This window comes from Zalophus californianus, chromosome 10 (genome assembly GCF_009762305.2).
Source record: "Zalophus californianus isolate mZalCal1 chromosome 10, mZalCal1.pri.v2, whole genome shotgun sequence".
NCBI classification, from domain to species: Eukaryota; Metazoa; Chordata; class Mammalia; order Carnivora; family Otariidae; genus Zalophus; species Zalophus californianus.
In genome coordinates this window covers 8,560,060-8,587,570 of record NC_045604.1, presented here as the reverse complement: position 1 = coordinate 8,587,570, position 27,511 = coordinate 8,560,060, and the positions used below count along the sequence as shown (strand labels likewise).

General features: G+C 44.7%; 1 protein-coding gene across 2 annotated transcripts in view; it reads right to left on the bottom strand.

Annotated features, from left to right (window-relative positions):
• The window catches only part of PBX1 (PBX homeobox 1), a 279,973-nt gene extending 253,893 nt beyond the window's left edge, over positions 1 to 26,080 (bottom strand). Inside the window, exons 1-3 of one of the 2 annotated variants that reach the window (XM_027610702.2) lie at positions 25,651 to 26,080; positions 25,164 to 25,454; positions 21,846 to 21,919 (exon numbers count right to left, since the gene is read on the bottom strand). In XM_027610702.2, the coding sequence (XP_027466503.1) occupies positions 21,846 to 21,919; positions 25,164 to 25,354 (265 nt within the window). In that variant the 5' untranslated portion in view covers positions 25,355 to 25,454; positions 25,651 to 26,080. Of the gene's footprint in view, positions 1 to 21,845; positions 21,920 to 25,163 lie in introns of both variants that reach the window. The other variant, XM_027610704.2, reaches the window with a different exon arrangement.
• Positions 26,081 to 27,511: the final 1,431 nt, after the last annotated feature.

Here is a 27,511-nt window from a genome sequence, read left to right as displayed (position 1 = left end):
AGAAAAAAATGCCTTCCTCTTACAAAAGTAAGTATTCCCATTACAAAAAGGGCTCTGCACCCTAAACAGGAAGGCTCCGAGCCTCGCCTTGAAGAGACCTCAGTAATCACTCAAGTCTAACCCCTTCACTTAAAAGATGAAGCCGCCAAGACCTGGAGTCTAAGCAACTTACCAGGTCACCACTCTCCTCCATGCCCCTTCAGTGTCCTCTCCACCACACATACGCTTCCAGAAAGCTAAGGCGTGTACTCAAACAGGGGACTCAGTCAGCAGATAGCACGCGCACACGCGCACACAGGGAAGACGCCCGACACCTTACCTGAAGACACAGCTGCAGCTGCAGCGTCCGGGCCTGGTGTGTGCAACCAGGAAAGGTGAAATAGGGACACACACACAGACACAATCAAACAACGAGCCGCACGTGCTCTCTCCCTTGCCGCCATCATCCTGTGCTTTCCTCGGGTGTGAGGTGGGAGGGGCTGTGAGGCTGACATTCAAGTTTCATCCTCCAGACAAAATCCTGGTGGACAGCTGCCGCTGCGGGCAGGTAGCCTCTATTTTCAAGTCCCGTGTGTGGATAACAGTGTCCCCACACCATCGTCTAACTCTCAAGCACACCCCTCTGCCCCACCCTCTTGGGCTCTCCAGCTCCATACCCGCTGCGTGCCCCACCAATTCCAGGTTCCACAAGATTTCCCAATCGACGCCATGCTCTAAATCAGCCCTCCACACGTCTGCCAGTCTGTGGCTTCTTTCTCTTCAATTCTAAGCAGGTCTGAGAAGGAATCTCGAAGTTGTGTTGTGAATTCCCGACTTATAAAAGCATCTTATACACATAGCTCCCTGGAGATTCACAACCACCGTGGAGGTGGACCAGGTCGGTCTAAAGGAGGTGGACCGGGTTGGTCGGCCAGTGCCCACACTACAGATAAGGAAATCATGCACGCACTCCCCAAGAGCATGCACGGCAGGCTCCCGTGTTACCGCTCTACTCAACGGTACAACGGGCGACTAGCTATTCCGCTGCATCAGAACGCTGCTCCAAATGGGCATGCATGTTTCTGTTCTGTTTTGGAAACGAAGAAGGAAACACAGACATTTTACTGAGCACGCATCATGCGCCTGGTGCCATATCTGATGCTTGCTCTTGCAACAGGGGTAACTGTAGCATCTTCACCCAGAAGCAGCTTCTTCTCGGCCAGCAATGAAAAAGATGCACGTACGTCTTCCACAGATAACACCTTCTGCACCTCTCACTCCTATTTGTCTGGATACATTAGAGCAGTAACTCGACTGTAAACTCCATGTCATTAAGAGGTGGATGTTGGGTATTTTCTGCTTTGGTTGCTGTGTGGATTAGGAAGGTGACCACCTATATTTAGGACTCTTTGAACATACAAAAAAAAAATGCTCTATAATTAGCAAGGGTGTAAATATAGCACATCTTTGCTATGGACATCGGAGCTATAAAACCAGATTCCCAGGGGGTTGTTCTCTCACTTTTCCTTTGTACCCCAGGAAGATGCCACTTGTTGACTATTTGGCTAAAGGAATAAATGTATGTCTATAAGCACTACTTACTCAAGGAATGTTAAAGGAAATGGGTGAGGCTACATGCTGAAATTTGTTTTGTTTCTCAATCGCACAAAGGAAAAGGTCCTTATTCAAGAATAACAGTACACATGAGCATCGAATGTGAAGAACGGTTTACAGACTGAAATGCAAAAGTTTCTCAGCCAGACAGACACTGTTATTAGCTGCCACGATGCCCGACTGAGGGGAGTCTTGGCAACTGAAAAGGTCACAGACAAGAAGTCCTAAACAGACTGTGGTTCTACTGATGGAGTGAAACAGCCACAGAAAAGAACCAAAGGAACTGGTTCCAGGGGCCTCCAAACCAGGCCAGGGGAAATCTGCAGAACATTCTAAGTGTACCAGAGTGCCCCCCCCTTATTGGAGTTTCACTTTCTGAGACGTCAGTGTCCCCGAGGGTCTGGAAGCAGATGAACCTCCTTCCAAGGTACGGTCGGAAGTTGTCCATAGTGACCTGACCCTACGTCCCGATGCCTACGTCATTCTCGCTTCGTCTCATCACCTACGCCTTTTATCAACTCGCAAGAAGGCTGAGTACAGTAAATAAAATAGTCTGAGAGACAGAGATCACATTCACATAATTTTTATTACAGTATATTGTTAGAATTATTCTTTTTATCATTAGTTACTATTGTTAATCCCTTACCGTGGTTACTTTATAAATTGAGCTCTATCATTGGTAGGCATGTACAGGGAAAAATATACGTTTTTACAGGGTTCAGTACTAGCCAGGGTTTCAGGCATCCACTGGAGCTCTCAGAACGTGTCCCCCGTGGGTAAGGGGGGACTGTACTGGTCCTAAAGGACCTACTACCCTCCTCAAAGTCCACAGTGAGAGTCCTTGTCTAAGACCACCCCCCACCCCCCCACCCCCCGCAGGAGCAGGCTAAATAGCAAAGGCACTAAAGCAAATGCAGGACCCAACATGGGGTCCTGTTCTTCACTCAGAAACATTTGAATTGCACTGGGATTGGGGGAAGGATATCCCCAGGGAGTGACCCTGAAAAGTGACAGCCTAGTCTGAGATATCACAGACTCAGGACTAGGAATTTTCACCGAGGGAGGAGGGGACCCGTGGAAGGAAGGTGGGGGCAATTCTCCCTTTACTCCTCCCCAAGGACAGGTTTAAATTACCCGTGCTTAACTGGAAGGGAGGGGGGGCGAGCGTGCCCAGAGAGCCTCCTATTCAATTACTTCTCCTGCCTCAGGGTTTATAACCTCTTTCACCTTAAAAAAAAATCCCACTTTTAACTTTTTGAGTTTATTTGTATTTACCATTATTATTATTATTATTATAATTTAATGGAAGAATCCTTTTCCAACATTTCCATTGATCTGATGGGAGGGCACCTGGACAAAAAGTCAGCAAAGAGGAAGCTTGACTTTTGGGAGAGGGAAAAAGAAAAGAGGAGGCTTTGCACATGGGAAAAGACAGGAGGATGTGAGGATGGGCATGAAAGAAGGTGATGGAATCTGAGCCACTAAGAAGCAGCTGCCCCGCCCACCTCCGCCTCTCCCACTGGAAGGTTGTGTCTAGCCAGCTTCCTACATCTGATTATCACCTGTCTTTACACGGTTCTCATGTGTCCCATCTCACACACTCTCCCCACCCCCATCCACCCCACGATACCCCGCGCACCCTTCACGATTCCAAGTCCAAGATCATAAGTCAGAAAACTCAGACTCAGAGGAGCCATCCGAGAACTCTCCCCATTCAGTAACAGGTTGATTCCAACCAGAAACCTCTTTGTCTTGGAGCACGGGATTTGGAGCACTTCATGGAGTGATCCAGTAGATGGAAGAGGTGTATCACCCTCTTTCATTCTCGGACACATCACAGAAGCACACACATAATATTCAGAAACGAGTACGCTCGCAACAGATAGTAGGAATTTTGCAATTTTTTAAGATGCTCAGTCTGAAAATATAAATAAGTCCAATTTAGATTGTGATGAATTACCTATGACTCTTTTCCTTCTCTCCTTCAACTAATGTTTATTGAACATCATATGTATCTATGCACTGTGCTAGGTGTGCAAAGATGAATAAAGCATGGCTCACTAGGAGTTTACCATCTGGAAGGGGAAGCTTACAGTCTTAGAGAAAACTGGAATCATCGTTTTTCTGGAAACATTTGAGAGCATACTGTGGGTTGAGCACTAGGCTATGTTTAGGTCCCCTTCAAGGTCCTGATCAATGCTACCTTGAAGCCCTCTCTTGTTTTTCTCCCAGGCGTAAGCAACTTGAGGACAAGGTCCTGTCTTGCATCTCTCATTACAGGTACCCTCTGCTTTTCAAAAGTTTGCATTGAGCCACTTCACTTTTTAAAAAAAAAAAAGATTTTATTTATCTAATTGAGAGAGAGAGAGCATGGGTAGGGAGGGAGAAGCAGACGCCCTGCTGAGCAGGGAGCCCGATGGGGGGCTCGATCCCAGGACCCTGAGATCGTGAGCCAAAGGCAGATGCTCAACTGACTAAGCTCCCCAGGCACCCAGAGCACTTGGCTTTCACCAAACACCTGCACTAGTACCTGTTTTTCCAAATGAAAGGAATCCAAAGAGGACTTTTGTTTTTGCAAAAAAAAAAAAAAAAAAAGGCAAAAAGTGAAAATATCCTTCAACGTTAGATTTGCAATGAGAGTTAGAGACAGCGTGCCCCTGGACAGCGAGGGGCACTACCCAGCCCCTTCCCAGGACCCACACCCAGCACCTCAGCAACAGGCCGCCAGAACTCTGACCTTGTGCCCATGAGCACCTGAACTTTCTCTCCAGGTATTTTGTGCATCCCTTAGCAAGACGTGTCCCAAGGTATCAGAAAAGGCGAAGAGTCTCGGAACACGCAAAAATGTTTTCCATATAAATTGATGGTAGCAGTTTCTTTGCTTTCTGCCCTTTGGCTTAAGGGTCACAGGACACTCTGCTTTCAGATCGAGGGAGAACCCGGTATGCCTAGCTTAGAAGTACCTGGTAAGTGTTTTTAAATGGAAGGAAGGAAGGAAGGGAAGAAAGGAGGGAGAGAGGGAGGGAGGGAGGGAGGGAGGGAGGAAGGAAAAGAGGGAGGAAGGGAAGTAAGAAGGTAAAAATTCTCAGGACCCCTGGGTGGTGAAGCCAGTTAAGCCTCTGGGTCTTGGTTTCGGCTCAGGTTGTGATCTCAGGGTCACGAGATCAAGCGCCAGGTGGGGCTCCAGATTCTGCCTGGGAATCTCTCTCCTCTGGCCCCAACCCCCCGCCTCTCTCTCCCCCCACCCCACCCTCCCCCTCCCCCACTCCAAAATAAATAAATCTTAAAAAACAAAAAGAAGGTAAAAATTCTCTCTGATTAGTGTAGTAATGAACATCTAAAAATTAACAAAACTGGGTAAAAGCCAGATGTGGCAGTTACTTGCTCTTTTCACTCTCTATTTCACAAGTATGTTCCCAAGGAGCCTTTGTTTTTCCTAGTCTTTGGACCGTGTTTTCTCTGGAAGCCAGCCCCAGGAAGGGTATAGTGGCCCGCCTAGGGGCAAAGGAACCCCAGAGTCTCCCCGCTGAGACTGTGGGTCCCATCAGGAAGAGGCCCCCCACCACCTGCCCGCCCCGCCCCAGTGGGGGAAACCTGGGGTTCAGGGAGATGGGGTTAATTAGCCAAGGAATAGGACCCTCTTTCCTAAAAGAGAATGGAAGTGAGAACGCAAATCAGCAAGACCAGTGCCTCTGTCTGGCACAAAACTCTCAGAAGCCCTCATCATTCCTGTTTGTCCCCCTGCTCCTCCGGGTTTCAAGGTCGCAACACAAACTCCAAAGGGAGAAGCCAGCTGTACTGAGAGTGTATCTGAAGCAACCTGATACCCCATTCCACAAAAGAGATGATGCTCATGCCTCTATTACATAGCACTTACCCAGCCCAACTCCAATGTACCTCTTAGGATGTAGCTATTCCCAGGCAACCATACGCAGCCCCAGCGGCAGGGACTTTTGATTGACCCCTCTTTTTAGTAGCAAGAACTCAATAAATGTTAATAAGTGGATTTATCTCCTTTTTGGATAAACAGATAAAACAGCATTTCAATTCAGTAAACATGAGCTGAGTATCTGTACTGTGTTGCCGGTCAGAGAAGCCCTGATCGTTATTTTCCAGAAATTCGTTAGGCTAATGAAGGAATCAGATCAAAAACCAATAATTACAATAAAATCTGGGGAGTGCTATGGGGACATTACATTAAAGGGCTATAGTAAATATGAAATATAATATTTTGTTTATCATGTTATAAAGGACATCTATCACATCACTTAGCATCTTCTTATGAGCGATGGGAGAAATTTTGCATGAAGTCAAATTCTGATTCATTTCAATTCTCAGTGCTTTGAAATCTGAAACCGATCCTGTTTCCCTTTTCACTTTTGCTGCCAGGAAGCAGAGAGTTAAATCTGTAACCAACTTTATAGGATCTGGACTAAATAAGGTCCTCGATTAGTTTGATCCAAAGAGGCAGAAGCTATTTCCTTACCAGCAAAAGAACTGGAAAGTCTACGGTGAGAAAGGATCCTTATGCATGCAATTTTACACACTAGCATTCCTTTGCACTTTATTTTTTCTACCACGATTTTCTCTTCTGTGTTCCTCACTTATTTAGTAAATCTCTTCATTTTGCTTCTCCCTTTTGGTAAACTGCTTGAATTCATCTTTGAGATGATATGAGCAATACATAAATAAATTAAGATCCATAACGGGTTCTGTTGCAAAAATAGGAGAGAATTTCATCCCTGAGTACGTACTCATCCCCGAGAAATGGAAACGTCATACAGCTGTAAGGCAAATGACAGGAAGGAAATATAAGCACAGGGCCCGGGGGTGGGGGGGGCTGCTTATAAGTATAGAGAGTGAGCTAGGGTAGTACAATTAAAGGTGGGTTTCTTGGGCGCCTGGGTGGCTCAGTTGGTTAAGCAACTGCCTTCGGCTCAGGTCATGATCCTGGAGTCCTGGGATCGAGTCCCGCATCGGGCTCCCCGCTCAGTGGGGAGTCTGCTTCTCCCTCTGACCCTCTTCCCTCTCGTGCTATCTCTCATTCTCTCTCTCTCAAATAAATAAATAAAATCTTTAAAAAAAAAAAAAAGGTGGGTTTCTTTTCTTTTTTGTAAAATTTTCTTTACTAAGGTATTTCTGGCATTAAGCTGTTTTTACACAACACACTTAAACATGGGATATACCGAATTCTTTCTTTATTCCTCCCAATGCCTGGGGCAACGTGAAGATAACAGGCCATGGAAAGTGTCACTGTCACCAAGACTTCACGACCACCCAGGTCCTTTATACCAGGCTCTCCGGGCCACCCTACCCCATGGAATGCAGCTGTCCCCTCCTGAAAACAGAGAACCGTCCACTTCTGAACTGCTCAAGGTGCCCTGCTGACCGAGTGGCTTTGCAGCTGGAGAGAGGAGACTCTCAGGTCTCACCAAGGCAGGTCCCAGCTGCACCGCTCCGAATGACCGGAGGGCCCTGGGGCCTGGAGTGTGGCCACAAACGAAGGTACGACAGAAGGACGTATGACAGAGGACAGCAGGACCACGAAGGGTGTGCAAGAACCAGACACTGTGCCCTGCTTTATGTTCCTGTCGAAACCCCAGGCTTCTGAGAAGGAACCAGAAAAGGTGACATACACCTAAGAGGGGCAGTCAAGCTTTAGACCACCTAGGAAAATAAGTCATGCTCATCACCTGAAAGAAACAAGGGAGATTCTAAAAAGTGAACAGGCAGAGGCCTAATAAAAATCAGGAAATAGGCCCAAGGAGAATTTTGGACTTATCTCCTTTTACGTATGCTTTACAGCCAACCACAGCCAAGACATAATTAAATTTATGTACCTGAGAAACAGGACCAGAGGTGGGGAGAGCCAAACCATTTGTTTTTTGGACAACTAAGTAGGATTCCACAGGATTTTTCTTGGAAGAATCGCCATCTGAAGGGCTCTCGTTCAATGGGAATGAGTATTTCTGTGGACACATCCACATTTTTCATAGAACTTCCCGAGGAACACCGGTCCCAACTCAGCCTCTCATTAGTGGTGTGACTTGAAAGAAGTTCATTAAACTCTCTGTACCTGTCTCCTCACCTTAAAAATTGGGCTAATAACAGTAGCTCTGCCTGCAGTTAAGTGTTCTGTGCACACTACTTATTATTACCCACGGACAGAAGAATTCCCTGCTCCACAGGGAAGGAAGGGGCATCGCTTCTGCGGACATTTCCTGTTCTGCTTCATCCTGAGACGACCCACCACCACTCTTCTCCCAGCCTGGGGCCCGGGGGCGCCCTCTTCCCCTCAAATCACTCGGCCACGGTGAACAGCAGTAGAAAGTAACAGTTTCACCATCCACACTGCCTGCCTCCCTTCCTCGGCTGACAGCCAGGACAGACAGACTGTGCGTCTGTGGGTTGTGAGAGCCAGAGAAGCCAGAGAAGCCTCCGGGGCTGGCCTGTCCCAGGAACTGGACTGAACGAGCTCCTAGACCAGTCTGATCCAAAGGGACAGGCAGCTCTTCCCTTACCAGCAGAGCAGGGGGCAGGCCACAATGAGAAAGCCATCACGGCGTCTCCAAAACCTTAAGGAGACAGGAGGTCTAATGGCACAAGGCCTCCAAGAGCATTAAGTTAACCCAGTGTCTTCTACCAGCAGGGAGGGAGAGGAAGAAAGAAGGTAGCTGTGGAGGGGAGGGACACATGTGAAAGAAGAATCTAACCATGAAAATTTAATTTGTTAAAATAATGACCAGGGAATGACAGATAATGCACAAATTGTCTACGTGCATTTATTGAATACATAATAAATGTGTGTTTGAATATATATAACTATATATGTGCACCATGATAGAAATTAATTCCAGCTTCCAGAAGCATCACTGTTTGTCTCCCTGCTGGCAAGAACCCTGGAGCACAGAGGTAAATTTCACACTTCCGCTCGGCACTCCCTCAACACAGATCATGGAGCTTAAGCTACCCAGGTGAGCAAATGTCACAGAATGCCTATTCGGCGGGTGGTAAATTCCAGCCATCCCAGGGAAATGCCAAGTGGTCTCAGGTCACAAGTTTGGCAAATAGCAATTTGGGGGTGTGGGGGAGGTCCTAGTCGGAGCAAGGAAGGGGACAAAGGAGAGAGTGAAGGGGAGAAGGCCAAGCAAATGAAATGGGTGGCAAGATTTGGGAAAGGCAAGGCCAAAAATGCAGAGACTCAGACACAGAACATTTCTCAGGCTGCCTACGTGAAACGCAGCACCTTGTGAATCCAAGAAAGCATGCTTCAACACATATGACTAGAAGGGTTCATGAGCTTTCGTTCAGAATGACCTCGACAGCCACACTCCTGGTCCTAAGGAACACATTCCGCCTTGAGCACAGGGCTTTGGGAGCAAGTCAGCTGGCCACGTTACAAAGATCCTGACCATGATTCTGGCTCCTCATTGGACCGGGAGGAGCTCAGCTCCTTGAGGGTTAAGGGCTAGAGCTTACTTACACATTTGCATTCCTAGGTCTCGCATAATGCTTCATACAAAAAATTCCATAAATATTTGCCAAAGCAATCAATGGTCCAAAATAGGGCACAAACTCTGCAAATTTCACCATGCCCTCCAGAAGGTCTAAACCGAAAATGTCCAGCTGGCACTGAAAAACTAAACCCAGTCAGGACAGGGATTTTTTAACTTTTTCACTCTTCAACCCACGGGACAGTAGAGTCTTCCTCCAACACCTCCAGAACTGAGAGTGTTCAAAAATATTTGGCCAAATGTACTGAAAAACAATGAAGCTTCTATAACCTCCACTTACGGAGGGCGACAGTTGGAAGGTGACATGATAGGTGGGAAGATGTATTCCAATGGGATCCTGACACCACCACCAATCTTTGCATACGAATGCCCACATGGAGGCCTCTAGGGAGAGGCTTGTCTCTTTAAGCCTTGAGGAAGTGAATCCAGTTACCAAGATATCTCAGCCTGAACCCCCTACAAAGGGAGGAAGTCAGTCCAGTGAGGTAGGAGGATGGGGGTGTCCAAATCAGGAGCAGAGGGAAATCACTGCTTGCATTCTTCATTATTACCACTGCTGGTGTGAGCGGTCGTTTAGATTGTAGCTACAATGTCCTTAACAGTCAGAAGGAACATGCGGACTCTCAACCTACATACCTACATAAGGCCCTCCCATCCTCTCCCCCAGAGTCACCTGCTGTAAAATTGTAATAATGGGCCTGGGAGTTGGTGGATCAGAGACTGGGCTGGTGAAATTCACAGAATTAATTCACAGATTTTTCCAAGTAATGAGGGAATTCAACCTTTCCCACTTCCAGCTCTCCCACGACCGGTCAATGGAAAGTTTCTGGAGGGCCCTATTGTAGGACCTGGTGGTTGCTCTGCGGGGCTGTAACAGAGCAATAATAGGAAAGCACAAGAATCCATTTAAGAATAATAATCACACACCAAGAACATCTTTCTTAGTGTAACTTTCTAAGAAGAAAAATAAAGTAATATGGCTTAGGCATGAGCATGATGACAGCCCCTTCCTGCCCCGGCTCCAGTAGGCCGGCCGGGGGAGGCGGGGTGCTCGGACAGCGGGGTGGGCAGCAACTCCCCAAATCAATTTTCTCTTTGCTGAAGACTCTCGCAAAAATAAGGCAGCTGGAGGCCCCTTCCAGCATTCCTGTGAGACAAGACAAGCGGCCATATAAGAAACTAGGTATGTTTGAAGGCCCCAAACCTTCGAGTGTTAAAGAAATCAGACCACGCTTAACGAAAACAAATGTCAGTGCTATTTGAAGTACATCAAGGTTCTCTGGGTTAAAAATCTCCCCAGGGGAAGATGACGCGCTCCCTTGGAAGAGCTGAGAAATCAAGAAGACAGGGAGGGTTTCTGCAGCAACTTCAGATTATGGCATTTGATTCATTTCAATACCATAAAGCATTAACTGGAGTATTTATGGAATTGAGAGGAAACAACACAGGGCCAACTAAGAAAGAAGCTGCAAATGAACATGCGTGCGTGTGAGCGCGCGCGCGCACACACACACTTGGCCACGTGCTTACACACTGCCTCGTGCGTGTCACCTCTGCATGCAAAGCCACCGCCACCAAGGTCTGCTCGCACAGGCACCAGGCACACCCAGCACTCGGAAACCGCAGCTGGGGCCCGCTCCGCGGGGACAGGGGTCGCGCGCCCTTGAGCGCCCTCACTCCGGGGCTCCGACGCCTTGACCGCGAGCGGCCGGGCCCAGCCCGCCCGGTGCCTGATAAAGGACGCGCGGCTCCCGGGGGGGCCGTCCCCGGGGGGCCTGGGGGGGCCTCTTCCGTGCCCCCGTCTCGGGGTTGGGGCAGCGAGGTCGGCGGGGCCGGGGGACGAGGCGCGCGGCGAGGGGACCCGTGGGGAAGGGGCCGCGGAGGCTTGCCCCCCGCCCGGCCGCGCTCGCACCCGAAGGGAGCCGCTCCCCCTCGCGCCCCGCCGGTGGCTCGCCGCCCGGCCTCTCCGCCGCGGCCCCGCATTTCCCTAAGTTCCCAAAGTTTTCTGCCGCGACGCAGCCCCTTAAACTCCTTCCGGACGCCTCCGCCTTCCGTGCTCCATCTGGGTGTGAGCGAGCGGTGTCAGCTCCCCCTGGCCGCTCACCTGGCCGCCCTTGACCCCGTGCTCACACGACGTGGCCGCACGGCGGCCGCGCACCTACCCCGGCCTCGCCGTCGCCGGGGCTGCGGGGCCACCGGGACCCCAGTCGGCAGGCCGCACAAAGGGCAGCCGGGCCTGGGCCGCCGCGCTTACTTTTGAAGTGTTTACTGACGGAAGGAGGGTGCAAGGTCCTCGAGCCTCTGCGTGCAAATTCTGCAGCAAGGCATCACCGTGCACAGCCTCGCATCCGCACAGAGCCTTTCAGAATGGAGGCAGCCTGGGCTCCCCGTTAGGGTCCCTGAGAGGCTTTCTTTGTTAGGGACAAAAGAGAAATGCAAACTTTCAATTCGATTAACAATGGTAATTATAAGGAGGATCCTCCTGCAGGGACACAGTTGGTCTCAAATCACCTACAGCCCTCAGAAATAAGCCGCCTGGCGGCCCTCTCTCCCCGGCCTACCAGCGCGGGCCACTAGGTAAACTTATTCCTCTGACCTACTGGCAGATTCAGCCCTGTCTCAAAGCACGACAAACGCAGAACGCTTTCCGCTCACACTTAGCGGCCCACACTTAATGAAAGCCAAACATCTTTCTAAATAGCCTCGCTTTCCAAAAGCCCTCCTGACAGGTAGGTGGGAAACAGACCTTATTTCAGTATTTCAGCTGAGGCCAATATTGAACAAGTAACTCTCCACAATCCCAAGGTGAAAACCGAAGCCAAGTTTCCCAACTTTCTGGGCTGCTCCGTATGAACTTGCAAAGGTAAACTGCCCTTCCAATCCTGCAACCACAACTCTCTATTTTCCAAAAGCAATTTCCAGGCTAGAATCTGATTGCTACAAATAGAAAGGATGCAAAAGAACCATTATCTGCATTCAGTCACGGAGTCAACAAGGTGGATTAAACTGGGACTGGCCTCCAACTGGCCTTGTAAATACGATGCTAAATGCTTCAATTAAAAAAAAAAAAAACACTATTTTTTTTTTCCTCTCCAGTTTGCCTTTTGCAATTCAATTTGATTGATGGAAGTGGCCTTAACACCAACCATAGCCACTATGGCATGAGTGCCTAGAAAAGACACCAGGAGTCAAAGGATAAATAAGAACTGCAATAATAATGAAAAAGAACTTTCTTTCCTAAACGCTCCACCTGCCTTCCATCCTATGAACCCAAAGCCTTGGCAGGGATCACGCGGGGGCTTGTGATCTATGGGATGTGGGGTCAGGTTCATGGCTTTCTAGAGTTGCCCATTCCGTGGACGTGGAAACCTAAGATCAAAACCTAAGATTAAATGACATTCTTAAAATAACATGCTTTGGAGGCGGCAGTAGGCCTCAGAACTCCTGACTCAGGGTCCTGCAAACTTTTGTCACACCTCAGACTCCTCCATACTTGTTCATTGTATTCCAACTACAGAAAACAAGATGGCTGCTTCCACCTGCAATGTCATTCTATTCTAGGGAACATTTCAGATTGTGTTAAGGGAATGGAAAGGAATCATAAAACAATGAGTTATGGAAAGAAAAAAGTAAAAAACAGGAAGAGATAGTGGGGAACCACCACATCCTAGCTCCCACCAGCGGCCCATTCTCTACCAGAAAGAGATGCCTTAGATATATGCCTTATTCTGGAACATGGCTTTCCATCAGGAGCCAATTTCAATTTCTACAGAAGCACCAGATCAAGTTTGAGTGCAGAACAACCATGAGTGCAAAAACTAGCCCAAAAAAGAAACAAAACCAAAGTTTATGCCGAAACAACCATTCCATGGCCAAGTTGACCAACATGGAAGGCCCCATGTAACTACCGAGTGCTTGAAGTATGGCTGGTCCACACTGAAGATGTGCTGTAAATGTAAAATACATACAGTGGGTTTCGAACACTTAGTACGAAAGAAAAAGTAAAATAGCTCATTAACAATTTTTATGTTGATCACATGTTGAAATATTTTAGCTATTTGGATTTAAAAATAGATTTCTTAAAATGAATTTCACCTTTTTCTTTTTGCTGTTTTTAAATGAGCCACCGGAAAATTTAAAGCATTACATTTAAAATTACATACATGTTTACTGAACAGCACTGTTTATGGGATTCCCATCCTAGAGCCCTAGGACTAAAGGGGGGACAGGCGGGTATGTTGGGATGCCTCATGCCAAGCTTTGCCCAAGAGAATGTTTTCCTCTCAGACAACCACTTAAAGCATTTAAATGCAGCAGGGTCAGGAAGCATTTTGGTGAGCCTCTAAAACCCCTGGATGGAGCTGGGAGAAAACCCAACCTGAAGAGACAGGGCCCAACTAATGAGGAGGGTGGTCAATACTCTGCCATGTGGTTTTGGGGAAAAAAACAAAAACAAAAAACAGTGGTTGGCATGTATTGAGCATACTCACTCAACTATACGCCCTATATTATTGTGCTGTTTAGTGCCCCCAAACGACCCTACATAGTATTGTTATCTTTACAGTGGAGGTGAGGACATGGAAGCGCTGTTAAACCAAGTAACATTAATATTACATGCGAAGCTAGGAACAGAACCCAGTTGGTTTTGCCTCAAAGTCCATGCTTTCTCTATCACACTAAATTGCTCTTCAGAAAATCATCCAATCTTTTTTGCTAACTGCTTCCTTTCCAGGAACGGGTCACCTGAAATTCAAGTGGTAGAAATTCATTCTTCTGATTTAAATTTATCCCCCCAAAATTTAGAGTAGGTATTGATCAAAGAAAACAAAAACTAAAATAGAACTCTAAACATGGAAAAGAGAGATCCCTGACTGGAGAAAAAGGCTGAAAGAAAAGGAAGGCTGGGGGTGCTGAAGACAAACCGTGGTGTCATTTACAGTATGACTTCCGACTCAGGGAAACAGTTTGGCAGTTCCCCAAAACACCAAACACAGAGTATCCTGTGATGCAGCATGCCACTCCTACATATATATCCTGAGAAACAGAAACAAACCTCCACACAAAACTCATATGCACATGTTCATAGCAGCAAAAACATACAAAACAAGCTAAATAACCCATCAACTGATGAATGGATAAACAAACTGTGGTATATCCATACAATGGAATATTATTTGGCCGTAAAAAGGAATGAAGTATTGGGGCGCCTGGGTAGCACAGTCAGTCTTCAGCTCAGGTCATGATCCCAGGGTCCAGGGATTGAGCCCCACTCAGCTGGGAGTCTGCTTTTCCCTCTCCCTCTGCCCCTCCCCCCCCACATACTCTCTGCCACTCTCCAATAAATAAATAAAATCTTAAAAAAAAAAAGGAATGAAGTATTGATGCTATGCTATAGCATAAATGAAACTGAAAATATTATACTAAGCAAAAGAAACTAGTAACAAACCACATGTTATATGATTCCATTTATGTGAAATGTCCAGAATACACAAATCCACAGACAGAGATTAGCAATTACAAGGGCTATAGGCAAAGGGAGAAGTATGAACTGACTGGTAATAGGTACTGGTTTTTTTGGGAGGTGATAAAAAAATATCTAAATTTAGGTTCTGATGGTTGTACAATTTTGTGAATCTACTAAACCACTGAATTGTACAGTTTACATGGGTGAATTTCATGGTATATGAAATATATTTCAAGAAAACTATCAGGGGCGCCTGGCTGGCTCAGTCGGTAGAGCACACAACTCTTTATCTTGGGGCCATGAGTCTGAGCACCATGTGGGACACAGAGTGTACTTTAAAAAAATAAAAGATGGGGCACCCAGGTGGCTCAGCCAGAGTTAAGCGTCTGCCTTCGGCTCAGGTCATAATCCCAGGGTCCTGGGATCGAGCCCCACGTCACGTCGGGCTCCCTGCTCAGTGGGGAGCCTGCTTCTCCCTCTGCCCCGCCCCCTGCTTGTGCTCTCTCTCTCTCAAATAAATAAAATCTTAAAAAAAAAACTATTAAAAAAGAATAAAAGAGAATAAACCTCCTATGTATCAAGGCTGTCACTATGACAAAGATAAAATTTTTCCTAAATAAGAAACATAGTAGGAAGTCAGGAAGAGGTGGGGTTGCCCTAAACTCACTTTGTGTTACTCTTCCTACTTGGAAACTTTGTGAACTGAATGGACGGGTCTATGTGTTTTCAGAGAGAAAATATTTTTAACTATAATTATGTAATATCTCCAGTTGCTGATGCTAAGAGAACACTATCCCTAACATATGCAACTTTAGCTTTTCAGGTAGTTGTTGTCCAGTTCAGGGATAATTAAAACCCTTTGTCTTTGTTCTTACCCACTTCTTTTTGTACCCCTTTTTTTCCAACCTAGCCCCAGCCTTTTTGGCCAGATACAGCTAATTCTCACTTTAAGAGAACAGCAAGAGAAACAAAAGAAAGCAAATCTTAAATTCAGCAATGTTTGTCTCTTTTCAGCATAGAATCACAGAGTCTTGGAATTGGCTTGGTCTTTAGGGACCATCTGGTGCAAGCCTCTCGTTTTCATGTAAGAAAACAGGGCCAGAAATAATAAAAGCTAACAGTTATTGACTGCTTATGCCAGGCACTGTAATTTACATGTATTACCTCATTTACTCCTCCCGGTGCCCCTCTAGGATAGGTATCATTGTTAGTGCCTTTTTACAGAAGAGGAAAATGAGGCACAGAGAGGTGAAGTAACTTGAATAAGGTCACAGAGCTCAAAAGTAGATGTGGGACACAAACCCACGCAGTGTGGCTTCAGAGAACGAAGTCCTTAACCAGTACTATTAGAGTTTGTCCTAAAATTATTTAAGCAATTTGCCTACCATCTTACAACTCCTTAGTGGTAGGTCCCGAGCTAGTAAAGGTGCAAGGCACCCACCCCAGTACCCGCTTCATGACAACAGTGTCAGTGGAAGATATAGAGGAATCTACGAGCTAAACCCAAAAGGATGATTTTTTTTTTTTTTTTTTTTTTTTACCCCTTGCAATCTTGATTTCCACCAATAATTGAGAGATTGAAACACAGCTGTCACCAGTGAGAAGCTCTTCTGGGAAGTCACTACTGACCTTATTCTGCCATAAAGGGAGATAGGTTTTATAATCTTCTGACAGTCTATACCTGCACTTTTTTTTTCTTCTGGAAATCACTCTGCCAAGTTCTGAGAAGTGACAACTCCAAGATGCAGATGGAGCAAAAGATTTAACCGGAGAATTCTCCCCGTGAGAGATGACCAACCACCCAGGACGTGATTACAGACTAGTAGATGTGTTGTTCCCTTGCCCTGAAAGAGTTAACACAATGACATCCTATGAAATGGAACAGGATAGGAGTCCTGACATAATTATAGAAAATACAGCATCTTTTATTTGGATAGCTCAGGGAGCTCAAAGCACTTTGCAAATAACTTATTAATCCTCCACGTACTTTATCAATTACTGCATTCCGTAAGCCTCAGCAACACCATCTCAGGTAAGGGGCCGGGGTGCAACCAGGGATGTTCTATTCCTCTTACCCAGGCACGAACGGCAGCCCATGCGGACTGGGTGCTCTCAGGGTCATACGAAAATGAAAAAGAGCTGTCTTTGGGGGCTGGACCTCGGACACTGCTTCTGTCATGTGGCTTTGGGGTGAATTTTTTTTTTATATGAAAAGGGAAAGGAATGAAGTATATTTAGATCCACCTCACCACGTTCAAAACATAACAGCCACCATCCAAAAGAGGTTTAAAACCAAAATTAAGGCTACGTTTTCCTAAGGCATGAATGTTAATTATGTCTCCAAAGAAGCTGGGGTTATGCTGTAAATTAAAATGAAAATGCTTTCCTATTTAAATATGTGCAGTACTTAAGTCTGGGTTTGTTTGCTTGTTTAGGGGCATTTCTGTAATTTTGCCCACCACACAACCCCAAGTTCGTGGATGTCAGTAGAATGCAAAAGCACATGGCAAGCGTGGCACCAGCAGAGAGCTGAATTGCACAGGCAGGTCAGGCCCAACTGCGAACGCCCAGCCTCAAGGCCCCCAGCTCCCAACACCCACTGTCCCTGGGTCCCAAGTCTCTCTGTGCGTCCCTCTCATAAACCCTCTCCCCATTCCCTCAGTTTAACTTCAATCTCTCTCCTCCCCAATCCTCCCCGGGAAGTCACTGATTGTTAGAAGATTGTTAGAAGGCACCCTGATTGTTAGAAGAAGTGACACCAAACTTCCAATACTCTTGTTCTGTTAGGTTACGCCCCCAATGTGCTTTGCACCCTCCTCCCCACCAGAATTTGTCTAATCCACTCCTAAAAATGGATCACACAAAAGTGACCAGACAGAAGAGATACTTCTCATCAGTCCTAGTGTTGCGCGTCTATAGCTTACATTCGGATCGTGATAAAGCATATATTGTCCAGTCACATGATTTCTGCCCAGCTCACTGCTGTGCCTTGAATGGTAGTGTTCAAGCAAAGCTGGGTTGCAACTTCCCTTCCCTCACTCCCCCCTTCCACACACACACACACACACACACACACACACACACACAACGAAAGAGAGAGAGAAAAAAGATCTAACACTTGAATTCACTGGTCAGCAAGAAAAAGTTTTTGCATTTGCCTGCCATGGATGAACTTCTGTGAAGTCACTCTTGCCACTTCGACCCAAAAGGAATCTGAGCAGAGGCAACCCTAAATTGTCTAAAGTTATTTCACTCCTGCTCAGCTCAAGGCCTCATACCATCAGAATTATTCCCCTGCTGTATACAGCAGTGCCCCTCTCCTACTTACACAAACACACACACAAATTGTTCTCTAACGTTGTAAAAAAGAGAGGAGTACCAGTCCCATAATATAATTGCTGCATTACAAAGAAGTAGCAGGCAAGAATAATAAGATTAGGTGTCAAAAGTGAAATACAGTAGTAGACTAAAAAAAAAAAAAAAACCCACAGTTCTATGATGGGTGTGTTAATTGAACACAGAGAAAAAAGAAAAGTGAGAGAACAAAAGAGTGTTAAGGAAGCAAAAAAAAAAAAAAAAAAACAATTTTTTTAACCTCCTTCGGTGATTTGATTTAACTTCAGTGCAGATAATTCACAGAGGAAAATCGGCTGAAAATGCCATAGATAGCTATTATGTTCTAAAATTAAAAACTATTCACAACAATTACAGCTATTCATTGCTATCTATAAATATTCTCCTTAGTAAATGGCACCCAATATTTTTTGTGTGTTTTCCTCATTTTTAAACCTGCATGATTTTTGACATAAAAGTAGAAAAAAAAAGAAACACTGGGAAATATAAGCAAGGTCTTTTTTAAGAAACGCAGTGTGTTTGCCTTTTTTTGTCTCCTTCTCTTCCATCCCATCAACCCCACTACCACCACACATGTAACACTCAGCCTATCGCTAATTTGTCAGAAGACAAGTAATGGTTCCTAAAAAAAAAAAAAAAAAAAAAAACAAGAGAAAATAAGATACTGAGCGGTCCCAAACTCTATACTAAATCCCTCCGTTCCCAGAAGGAGAAAGCAGATGAAAAGCCCCTTCTGAAACACACATTGTTGTGGGTCTGGACAAGCTTTTCCTTGCTGTTGTCTGAGATTTGCGGCACGAGCATTTTGCAGGCATTCTTTTTTCCTAGCATTTATTTTAAAAAAGCAAAAGGGTATCAAAATAAAAACTCACCCACACTCTGAGGCAAGAAGATACATGGTGTTTTGTTTTTTTTTTTTTAATATCCTCACAGTAATTTCTGACTTAAATACCTATCAATCAACTGTAATTTAGAAGCTGCTGCCTACTTTGGGTGTTGTGCGCATGCGTTTCTTTCAAGTTCCAAAAGGTTGGTAGGACAGTCTTTGCTAGCATCCCTACTTATTTCTGAGTTTTCCAACTGAAACCATTAACAAAAACAAAAAAACTAAAGGCAGCAAATGAAGGCCATTGCCATGCTCCTCTCAGAGTCCCGTCTTCCCGACATAAAGACCTAGGTGAGCCCAGTGTGTCAACTTCGCGTGAGAATGCAAACCAGCAAACGAGCCCACCCTACATCAAGTAAGCTCTACAGTGCTGGAGATGGAAGCATGGAAATACTCATTTAAAGCAAGGGGGCTTGGAAGTAACAATAGGAAAAGTCCCATGACAATGAAGTAATGCCTAGAAACTGACCATCCAACAGATCTGGTTACCGGCTCTGTAGCAAGACCAGGGGGGAAAAAAGCCTCCTGCAACTTTACACTGTATGTGTCTCCAACACATCGACCGCAAGGAAGATATGCTGGCACAGGGACGGGGAGTTGGGCAAATCTTGAGGAACGGAGTAATCGTGCTTTAGAATCAAAGGCTTCTCCTCCACACACCAGTCATGGGTCCCCTACCTTTAGCACAGAACACTGAACATTCCAGGAGACATTTCTTCCTTTCCCTCACTCCTCCTAACACACAAGTGGAAGAAGAACAAGGAGGAAGGCCCTTTTTTTCTTTTCTTTTTTTTTTTTAACTTTCACCCATGGGTGCCCTCTCAACCCAAAACCGAGTGTGCGTGTGTGTGTGTGTGTGTGTGCGCGCGCACACACACACATGCAGATTTCCCCCTTAACAGAGGAGCAGGGATCCTTGCCGTTTTCAATTTCCAGGACTTGATCGACTATGTTTTAAATCTAGGATCCTAAAGACAGCACACAGAACCTTAACTTAGATTTTTTTTTTTAAATCTCCAGATATTAATTCACTAAGTGACAGAAAATTTTTAAGAAGCAAAATACACAAGCCAATGATAAATTACACCTTTCAAGTATGATTTTGACCAATGCCACTGCTTCCTATCACCGTAGTTTAGCCAATATGAAGAAGGAAGAAACTCTTTAACACCGGAACCGGATCTCTATTCACACCCACCCACTTTGATCTACTGCCTTAGTAGGTTTTAATTAGAAGACCAGAATTAAACACTTCGGCCACAATATACATTCAGGTGCCCTGATGGGCTTCCTTTTCAATAAAAAATCTAATAAAATGTCTTCAAAAATAGAGTCGCCTTAGCCTGGATTATCAAATATGCCTTTACGTCTTGATTTCTACATTTCATGAATCAAGATAGGCAGGAAAGCATACTCGATTAGAGACAAATTTCAACAAACCAAATATTCAAAGTAAATAAGCATCAGAGATCAAAAGAAAATGAGAAGGAAGAAAAAAAGGAGAAAAGAAACAAATAGACATGCACTTAGGCTTCCTGCTCTGGCTAATAGAAAAAAAAACAAACAAACTAAAAAGTGTGACAAACTGGAAAAGCTCTTTGATATTTGTATGCACCATTCATAAATCTCTTAAAAGGTGTTTCACAGCTAAAATAATGTGATTAACAGCTTTGCAGTAAGGTTAGGCTCTGGCAAGGCAACCTGGAAGTCTGGAAGGTCTGAACATCACTGCTCAGGTGCTTTGTCTAGAATGTTATGCACAACACAAATAACATTCAACAAAGGAGCTGCTGACTAATTTCACATAGATTTCACGACCCAAGTAATTACACATTCCATCAGTGGCCACATCTTGAAACTATTTATTTTTAAAAAGACAAACACAGAGAGCTTTCAAAAAGAAAGCCACCCTGTGTGCCCTCCCCCCCCCCTTTTTTTATGTGTAACTATCAATGTATATCAACCGGGCATGCAATCATATTTATTGTCACTTTCATTCATGTCATGCCCTTGCTTATATGGTTTAGATATGAATTATTGACTGTTACACTCCTTGTTGTAAAAAATAAATAAATAAATGGGATGGCAGGTACTTTGCACTGCTCTAAAGCGAGCGATCAAGTCAGAGGCCAGCAGGAGCTCCCGCTTTATATAACCACCCCTCGTTCCTCATCTTTATGCCCTAGTTTCAGATTGCCTTTTCAACTCTTTCTTTTTACAAGGGAGAGATGCACCCACTTTGGAAAATTAAGGCTTAACACAAACAAACACGAGGATGTGGCTAAATGTCCTTCCCAGAGCATCTGTTGTTTAAGAACACCTCTGATTGATGATTGCTATTTTTTAATTGTTGCTTTAAAATTTAAATGCCCTCCTGGGATGTGTTGTAAGTGTGTGAGTCCTATGATATGAGGTCTAGAAAGTAGAAAAAAAAACAACAGAATGAGGGATCTCATGGCATGATATTCTCCCTCAACCCATCGCTTCCCCCTGCTATAAAATGACAGGGCACTCAGATACCGGTAACCTGACATTGTATGGCGCTTTCCACAAAGGTATTTGACAACACCGCTGAGAACCTTTAGCCTGCTGCTTGGTACAATCACAAGAAAAAAAGGAAAGGAAACTTTAAACAGTTTAGCCCCCATGCCCAACTCCAAAAAAAACGAGGGTTTTCAATATGGGCCAAAAAGATTTTCCTCCTGGAAACAGACTTTTACTTTCATATTTTTCCCCCAAATGCACACATCATTCTATAAATTTCCCTTCAGAACCTCTCTTTGGGCCCCAATTTCAAAGAGGCTGGTAACAGAGACAAGGAAAATAAACCAGTAATGCTTGATAATAACTGTCAAAGAAACTTGGTGCTTTTTCCAGGAAGCAGAGCTACTAGGGCTTCCTATTGGAAACTGCGATCAATCTTGACAGCACTTTTATGCTGAAATTTTAATATTTAAATAATGGGTTTGTCATTGCTGGTTAAGTGAGTCAATTGGCCAAAGAAAATGCTTAAATGTTGGAATCTCAGTCCTACCTGTTTTTTCTTTGATTTCACACAACACATTAAACAAGGCAGGCTTCATTCTGTGGCAGTTTAAAGCATGTTTTCTGCAAGAAAGAAACAACAACATAATAGCTTAGGTGGACTTTCGAGATCAAACTGCTGATAAAGCACAGGGGGAAAAAAATCTGAACATTTAGCCAAAATTATATCCCAAGCATAACTCTGTGGCATGCTTCAATTGTTTTATGACTTAATATAGAGTCCCGCCATAGAAAAAGAAATAATGTTAATTAGCAGGGATAGAGTAGGGATTTAACTACAGAACAGAACTAACCTAAATTATGCCCATTTAGGCGGAGTTAGGTGTTTTTTTTTTATAAGTAGTTCAATCAAAATGGAATTCTTAAACCAATAATCCTACCCAGGGCAATGAATACGGCAAAGCCAAAAGCATGGGATAACAGTTTCTATAATCTATGCATCCACCAAAGCCTAGGAGCTGTCTGCCTCTCGGTCTGTGTGTGTGTTTTCAAATTTAATTCATCCATGTGTTCGAATTCATTCCGCAGATGCCCCTGTATTCTCATAAACACAAGATGCTTGAAAGGTCTTCTGAGTAGAACTGTCAATTTATAAAATTTCAGTCCCCAAGTTAAAGAGTATGGAAATGTATTGCCAGGGGGCAAACATACCCATATGGGGAATAAATTCATTTCTCTGTGTTCACATTATGCCTCTTGTGTGCACACTGCTTATTTGCAGGTGTTGAAATTCAATTATTTACAATTAGGACCTTGCACCCATTGGGGAAAAAATAAATACAATTCTGCCTTTTGGATTGGTGATTTACCTGGTTCTTGGTGTGTGTTTGTATTCAGAATGCACTTGAGGAACCAAACAATACCTTTCCCTTGATTTTACTATGGAAGCACTTAGCAGAAGGATACTGTTTTGGAAACAAAATCCTGATCATATCAGCCATCAGTGAAGGGAATTCTGTTTACAAACTGAAATTAATGTGCAAAGACAAATGGAAACCCCTGGCACTCCAGACACATGCAATCCTTTAATTCTTGTGAAAGTTAAAAAAAAAAAAAAAATAGACACATCCTCATGAAGAACAGTAACCAGAAGTCTGGTCTACATACTGTACAGCAAAGGAGCAATAAACTCAAAAATTCAAGAGTATCAAAATAAACACATGCATTGTGTCTAAAACATCAATGGTTTACTTTGTAAATAATAAGTGTACAAGAGAAAGGTATGGCTAAGGAAAGGAAAAACAGATCCAGTATTTGCTAAGTAGAGTTACATTGTTTAACCAAAAAGAAAGCTTAGTGGTGATTGAGTTCTCATGTGGGGTGGGAAAAAAGGTGGAAAATACCTCACTGTATCAAAGACGCCTTTGGGACGCTTTTAAAATAGTTTTCATTAATTGTATTCTTACATAGAGGCCCAAATGGAAAAAACAAACAAAAGCAACAACAACAAAAAGCCCCACACGGCTTCACAGAAATACTGCATTTCCACAGCACATCAATGTGGTTATGGAGAGAGAACAGATTTCCCTCTCCCAAAATTGTGTCTGATCTCTCTCAGCATCTAGGCCACTTTAAGGGGGGACCCGCCAAGCCACGTCTGTCCTCAGTTGTACAAAAAAGGAATACGACTCAACATGAGAAAAGTGGTAAATCTCCAGCCTTCCTGGCCCTTTCCACTTCACAAACTTGTTACTAAACCAGTTTACTGGTCTGTCTGAGTTTATTTTTCTGGAACAATGCAATGGAGAAATCTGTTCCAATTCTAAAAGAGATAGCCAGTGGGAAAACTTCCACTTTACGATAATTACTAGCTTCTCTTCAGATAATAAAATTCAGAAAGAGCACCGATTCATTTCTGAAAACTTTCCCCCATTTAAGAAAATCAAGAATAGTTCCAGTCTTTGAACATTTCTAAGTTCTAAGAGCCCACATAAACCTCAGTACTTCTGAGTTTACATGTTGCATGTGCTTACTGCTAAAATAAGGGTGTAATTCATAACACCCATGCTTTGAGCTGCTTCTCATTTTCTCAACTCAAATTCCTTATTTCCATAGGACAGAAATACATATAATGATGTCTTTTCCATATAACTAAATCATTCAGGTTATAGGAATTGTGCACATATTAAAAAAAAAAACTACTTCTGAGATTTAACAAAGCAGGGTAATTAACTGTAAAGACATATGTGGTCATTAGATTTTTAAAATTCTTCCTTTCGAGGTCGGCCTTGGGCAAGCTGTTAGTGGGTTGCCACTAACTCTACATTTTATTCTGAAAGAGAATTTACTGTAAAATCCTAGAGTGGAGAACTGTATACTGGGCAGTGAATTAAGTTGAGAAGCTAAACAGCTTCTTTATTATGTTTCCTTAATAAAGATCTTCCTGTCCTATAGTACTGAAATATATGAAATTCACACATGCCTTCATTTCTATTTATTTGCATTCTAACTGGTCCTGAAAGAAGCATGGGAAAAAGAGCATGCTTGATTTTTGTCCCCCACAACCCCTTTTTAAAGGACCATATATTCTGTGCCACGGAAGGTTGGTAAACTGACTCAAATTAAGAGACAATAAAGTTAAACTGAATATCTGTGTCGCCCAAAACTAGCAAATATGCCTCAAAGCAAAATTACGTTTTCCTTCTTTCCATTAGCTTTTTTTGAAACAGAATCAAATGAATGCAAAATATCTTTTGGATAGCTGACAAGTACTGACAAAGAATTAATCTGCTTTTTTATTTAAGGGGGCAGAAAGGGGAAAAGATAAAAATTAATTTTAGGGGGGTAGTCAAGAAAGAAAAGCAAAAGTCCCTGAATTAGGTGAGGAGTCACTAAATTTGCAAATAAAGTGTTATTGGGACATTTTATTTTGTAATGTTACTGAGTCCCTCAACAAGAAGGCATGGAATGCTGTTCAAAAACTTGACAATTCTGCTCTCTCTGATACTTTTAAAGCAGTAAAAAGTGCCGAGGGCCGCTTTTGGATCGGTTGGCAGTATTTTCGGCGTGCCTGAGTGTTTGTGTGGACATGTATGAATATCTCTATATTCACACACACACATACATACATTACACACTCACACACACACATACACAGAGCCACAGCTCGGCATGGGCGATTACACTTTCGATAACAACGCTCCTTCCAATTTTACTCCTCCGCCATGTAGTTGCTCGTCAAAATGGGAAAAGGAATAACATTTTTAAAAAAGAAAGAGCTGTGCTGCTTCGGTTCCCATTGTTTCCCCCTGCGAGAGGGAGAAAAACAAAAAACCCCAAGAAAGGAAAAGAAAAGCCTCCATCTCACCTGGCCTGCGCCTCATCCAAACTCTGGTCTGTGATGGTCATAATTTGCTGTAAAATGTCTCCAATGTCCTGCTTCCTCCCGCCCTCCCCCTCGGTCCCTCCGGCCCCATCCTGCAAGTGCTGGGACAGGCCGGGGTGCCCGGCCATCCCGACCCCAGCATGGGAATGCATCAGCCTGGGCTGCTCGTCCATCTCCAAAGGCAACGGCAGCCCCCGGCTCTTCCTCTTCTGCTGCTCGGCTCGGCTCCTGGGCAGCACCAAGGCTTTTTATCCTTCAAGCTGGCTTCAGATCCTTTTCAGGATAAACAGGGAAGGGGGAAAAAAGAAGACCAAAAGAAAAAAAAAAATCCCTTTGCCTCTTTTAGAGGCTGGTGGGAGGATGGGGAGTGGGGAGGGGGAGGGGGGCGTGAAGGGGTTGCGGGGTGAGGGTGGGGATAAGGGCTGGTGGGGAAGGGTGTTGACTCCAAAAAGCAAGAAAAATAAACCACCTTCCCACTTGACGAAAAGAAATCAGAGCTGGCTTTTGGCTTTTCAGTCCGGTCTCCTTTGCCTGGCAGAAATGGGCTCCCGGCGCTTAAATCTGTGGCTTAATCCTTTTGCAAATATGCATTGATCGGGAGAAAGGAGAGGAAGGCAGGGGGATTGCAATGCAAACTTTCCCCCCCACCCCCCGCTGCCCCCCACCCCCACTCCGGGCCAGAGTGATCTCAAAGGGGGTGGGCTGTTGCAAAAGCCAGATCTCCCCCGGCCGCGGCGGCAGGCAGAGCACAGGCTCTCTCCTCCTCCGTGTCTCTGCAAACTCCGACAGCCCCGTCAGCCTCCTGCTTTTGTTTAGCTCAGGCTCAGGACTCCAGAAACACATACAGAAAAACCACAGCCTGCGAGGAGGAGGAGGACGAGAAGGAGGAGGAGGACGAGAAGGAGGAGAGGGGAGGGGGCGGGGAAGCCGGGAGGCGGGGGGGGGGGAGTTGGGGGGGGAGAAGGAGGGAGGAGGGCGCGCGGGCCCCGCCCCCCTGTCCTGATTGGCCGTCGGAGAGAAGACGGGCCCTCCTCCCCCTGCTCGCCTCCCTGCGCCTCCTCCGCGGCCTCCTTCGGCTCCTCCTCGCCCGGCGCCCTGTCAATCAGAGTTCAGAGGTGGGCCGGGAAGGAGGCCGGGCCAGTGCCAAGTCTCCGGTCCTTAAAGGTGCAACGGTACCGGGAGCTCCAGCTCAGTTAATGCCCAGTCTTGTCCCCTGCCCCGCTTAGCTGCCGTCCTTGAGGAGAATGTGGCTCCACTTCAGTGCAAACGTATAATATTTACAGAAGAGAACACAGGCGGTGAGAGTCTACCCCCCCACTCCTGTTTTCTTTTGCTGTAACATTGCAATTGGAAAACTGGATCCTTGTAAATCCTTAGACCTCAGGGAAACTGTTGAGAGCAAAAGTTTGTCAGCCCGAAGTAGTTATGAAGCACAATCGAGCTGCTAATATAACGAACAATGATCTCTAATAAACGGCAAATGTAATAATAGGTTTTTTAAAAAATCACAGCAGAGTTCAAAGTAATACCGAACAGTGGCATTTTTGTGGCATGAAAACTAAATTATGAACTATGAAACAAAATAATGTTGAAGAAAAAAAAGATTAATAAATAAGTCCACCAAATGAATCTAATTCAACATATCTCTCCCTTCCCCCTGGGGGAAATTAGTTATTTGGCTTAAATACTTTATAAAGAAATGCATTATCACAGTCTGGATCTAGTTTTTAATATAGTCTAATAAGCATTATTAACTGGAATAAGAAACGAACTGACGTTTATTGAATGCCTACTATGCACCAAGTAATTTACATGACATTTTATTTTAAACCCCAAGACATCTCTGTGAGCTATGGATTATGATTTTCACTTTACAGAGAGGGAACTCAGAAAGGTTAAATAACTTGTCCAAGTTCCCACAGTTTTTAAGTGTCGAAGCTGAAATTCAAACCTAAGTGTGGCTCTCTACAAAAACCTGGTGTTTCAACTATGCAACCTGCCCGGGTCTACCGGAAATGTGTGAATCACGTAGAAATTAGCTATGTGTGCATTGCCCACGTTGTTTGTAAAGAGACTTAAAGTGCTTTAAAAAGTGCTTTAAAAGATACATATTCGAACAAGGTGACTCAAATTGACAATGGGTAGGAAAGAATGAAAAAAGATTTAAATAGAATCGGGGGAAAAACAAGTAAGAAACTCCCAGCTGAAGTCCAATACTATACCTCCAGATAGATCACAGATCTGCCTCCCATCTTTTCATCAGGCAAGGTGAAATGAGAGATCTGACTGGCTACGCAGTCACAATGGGCAAAAGATAAAAGGGCAGACGA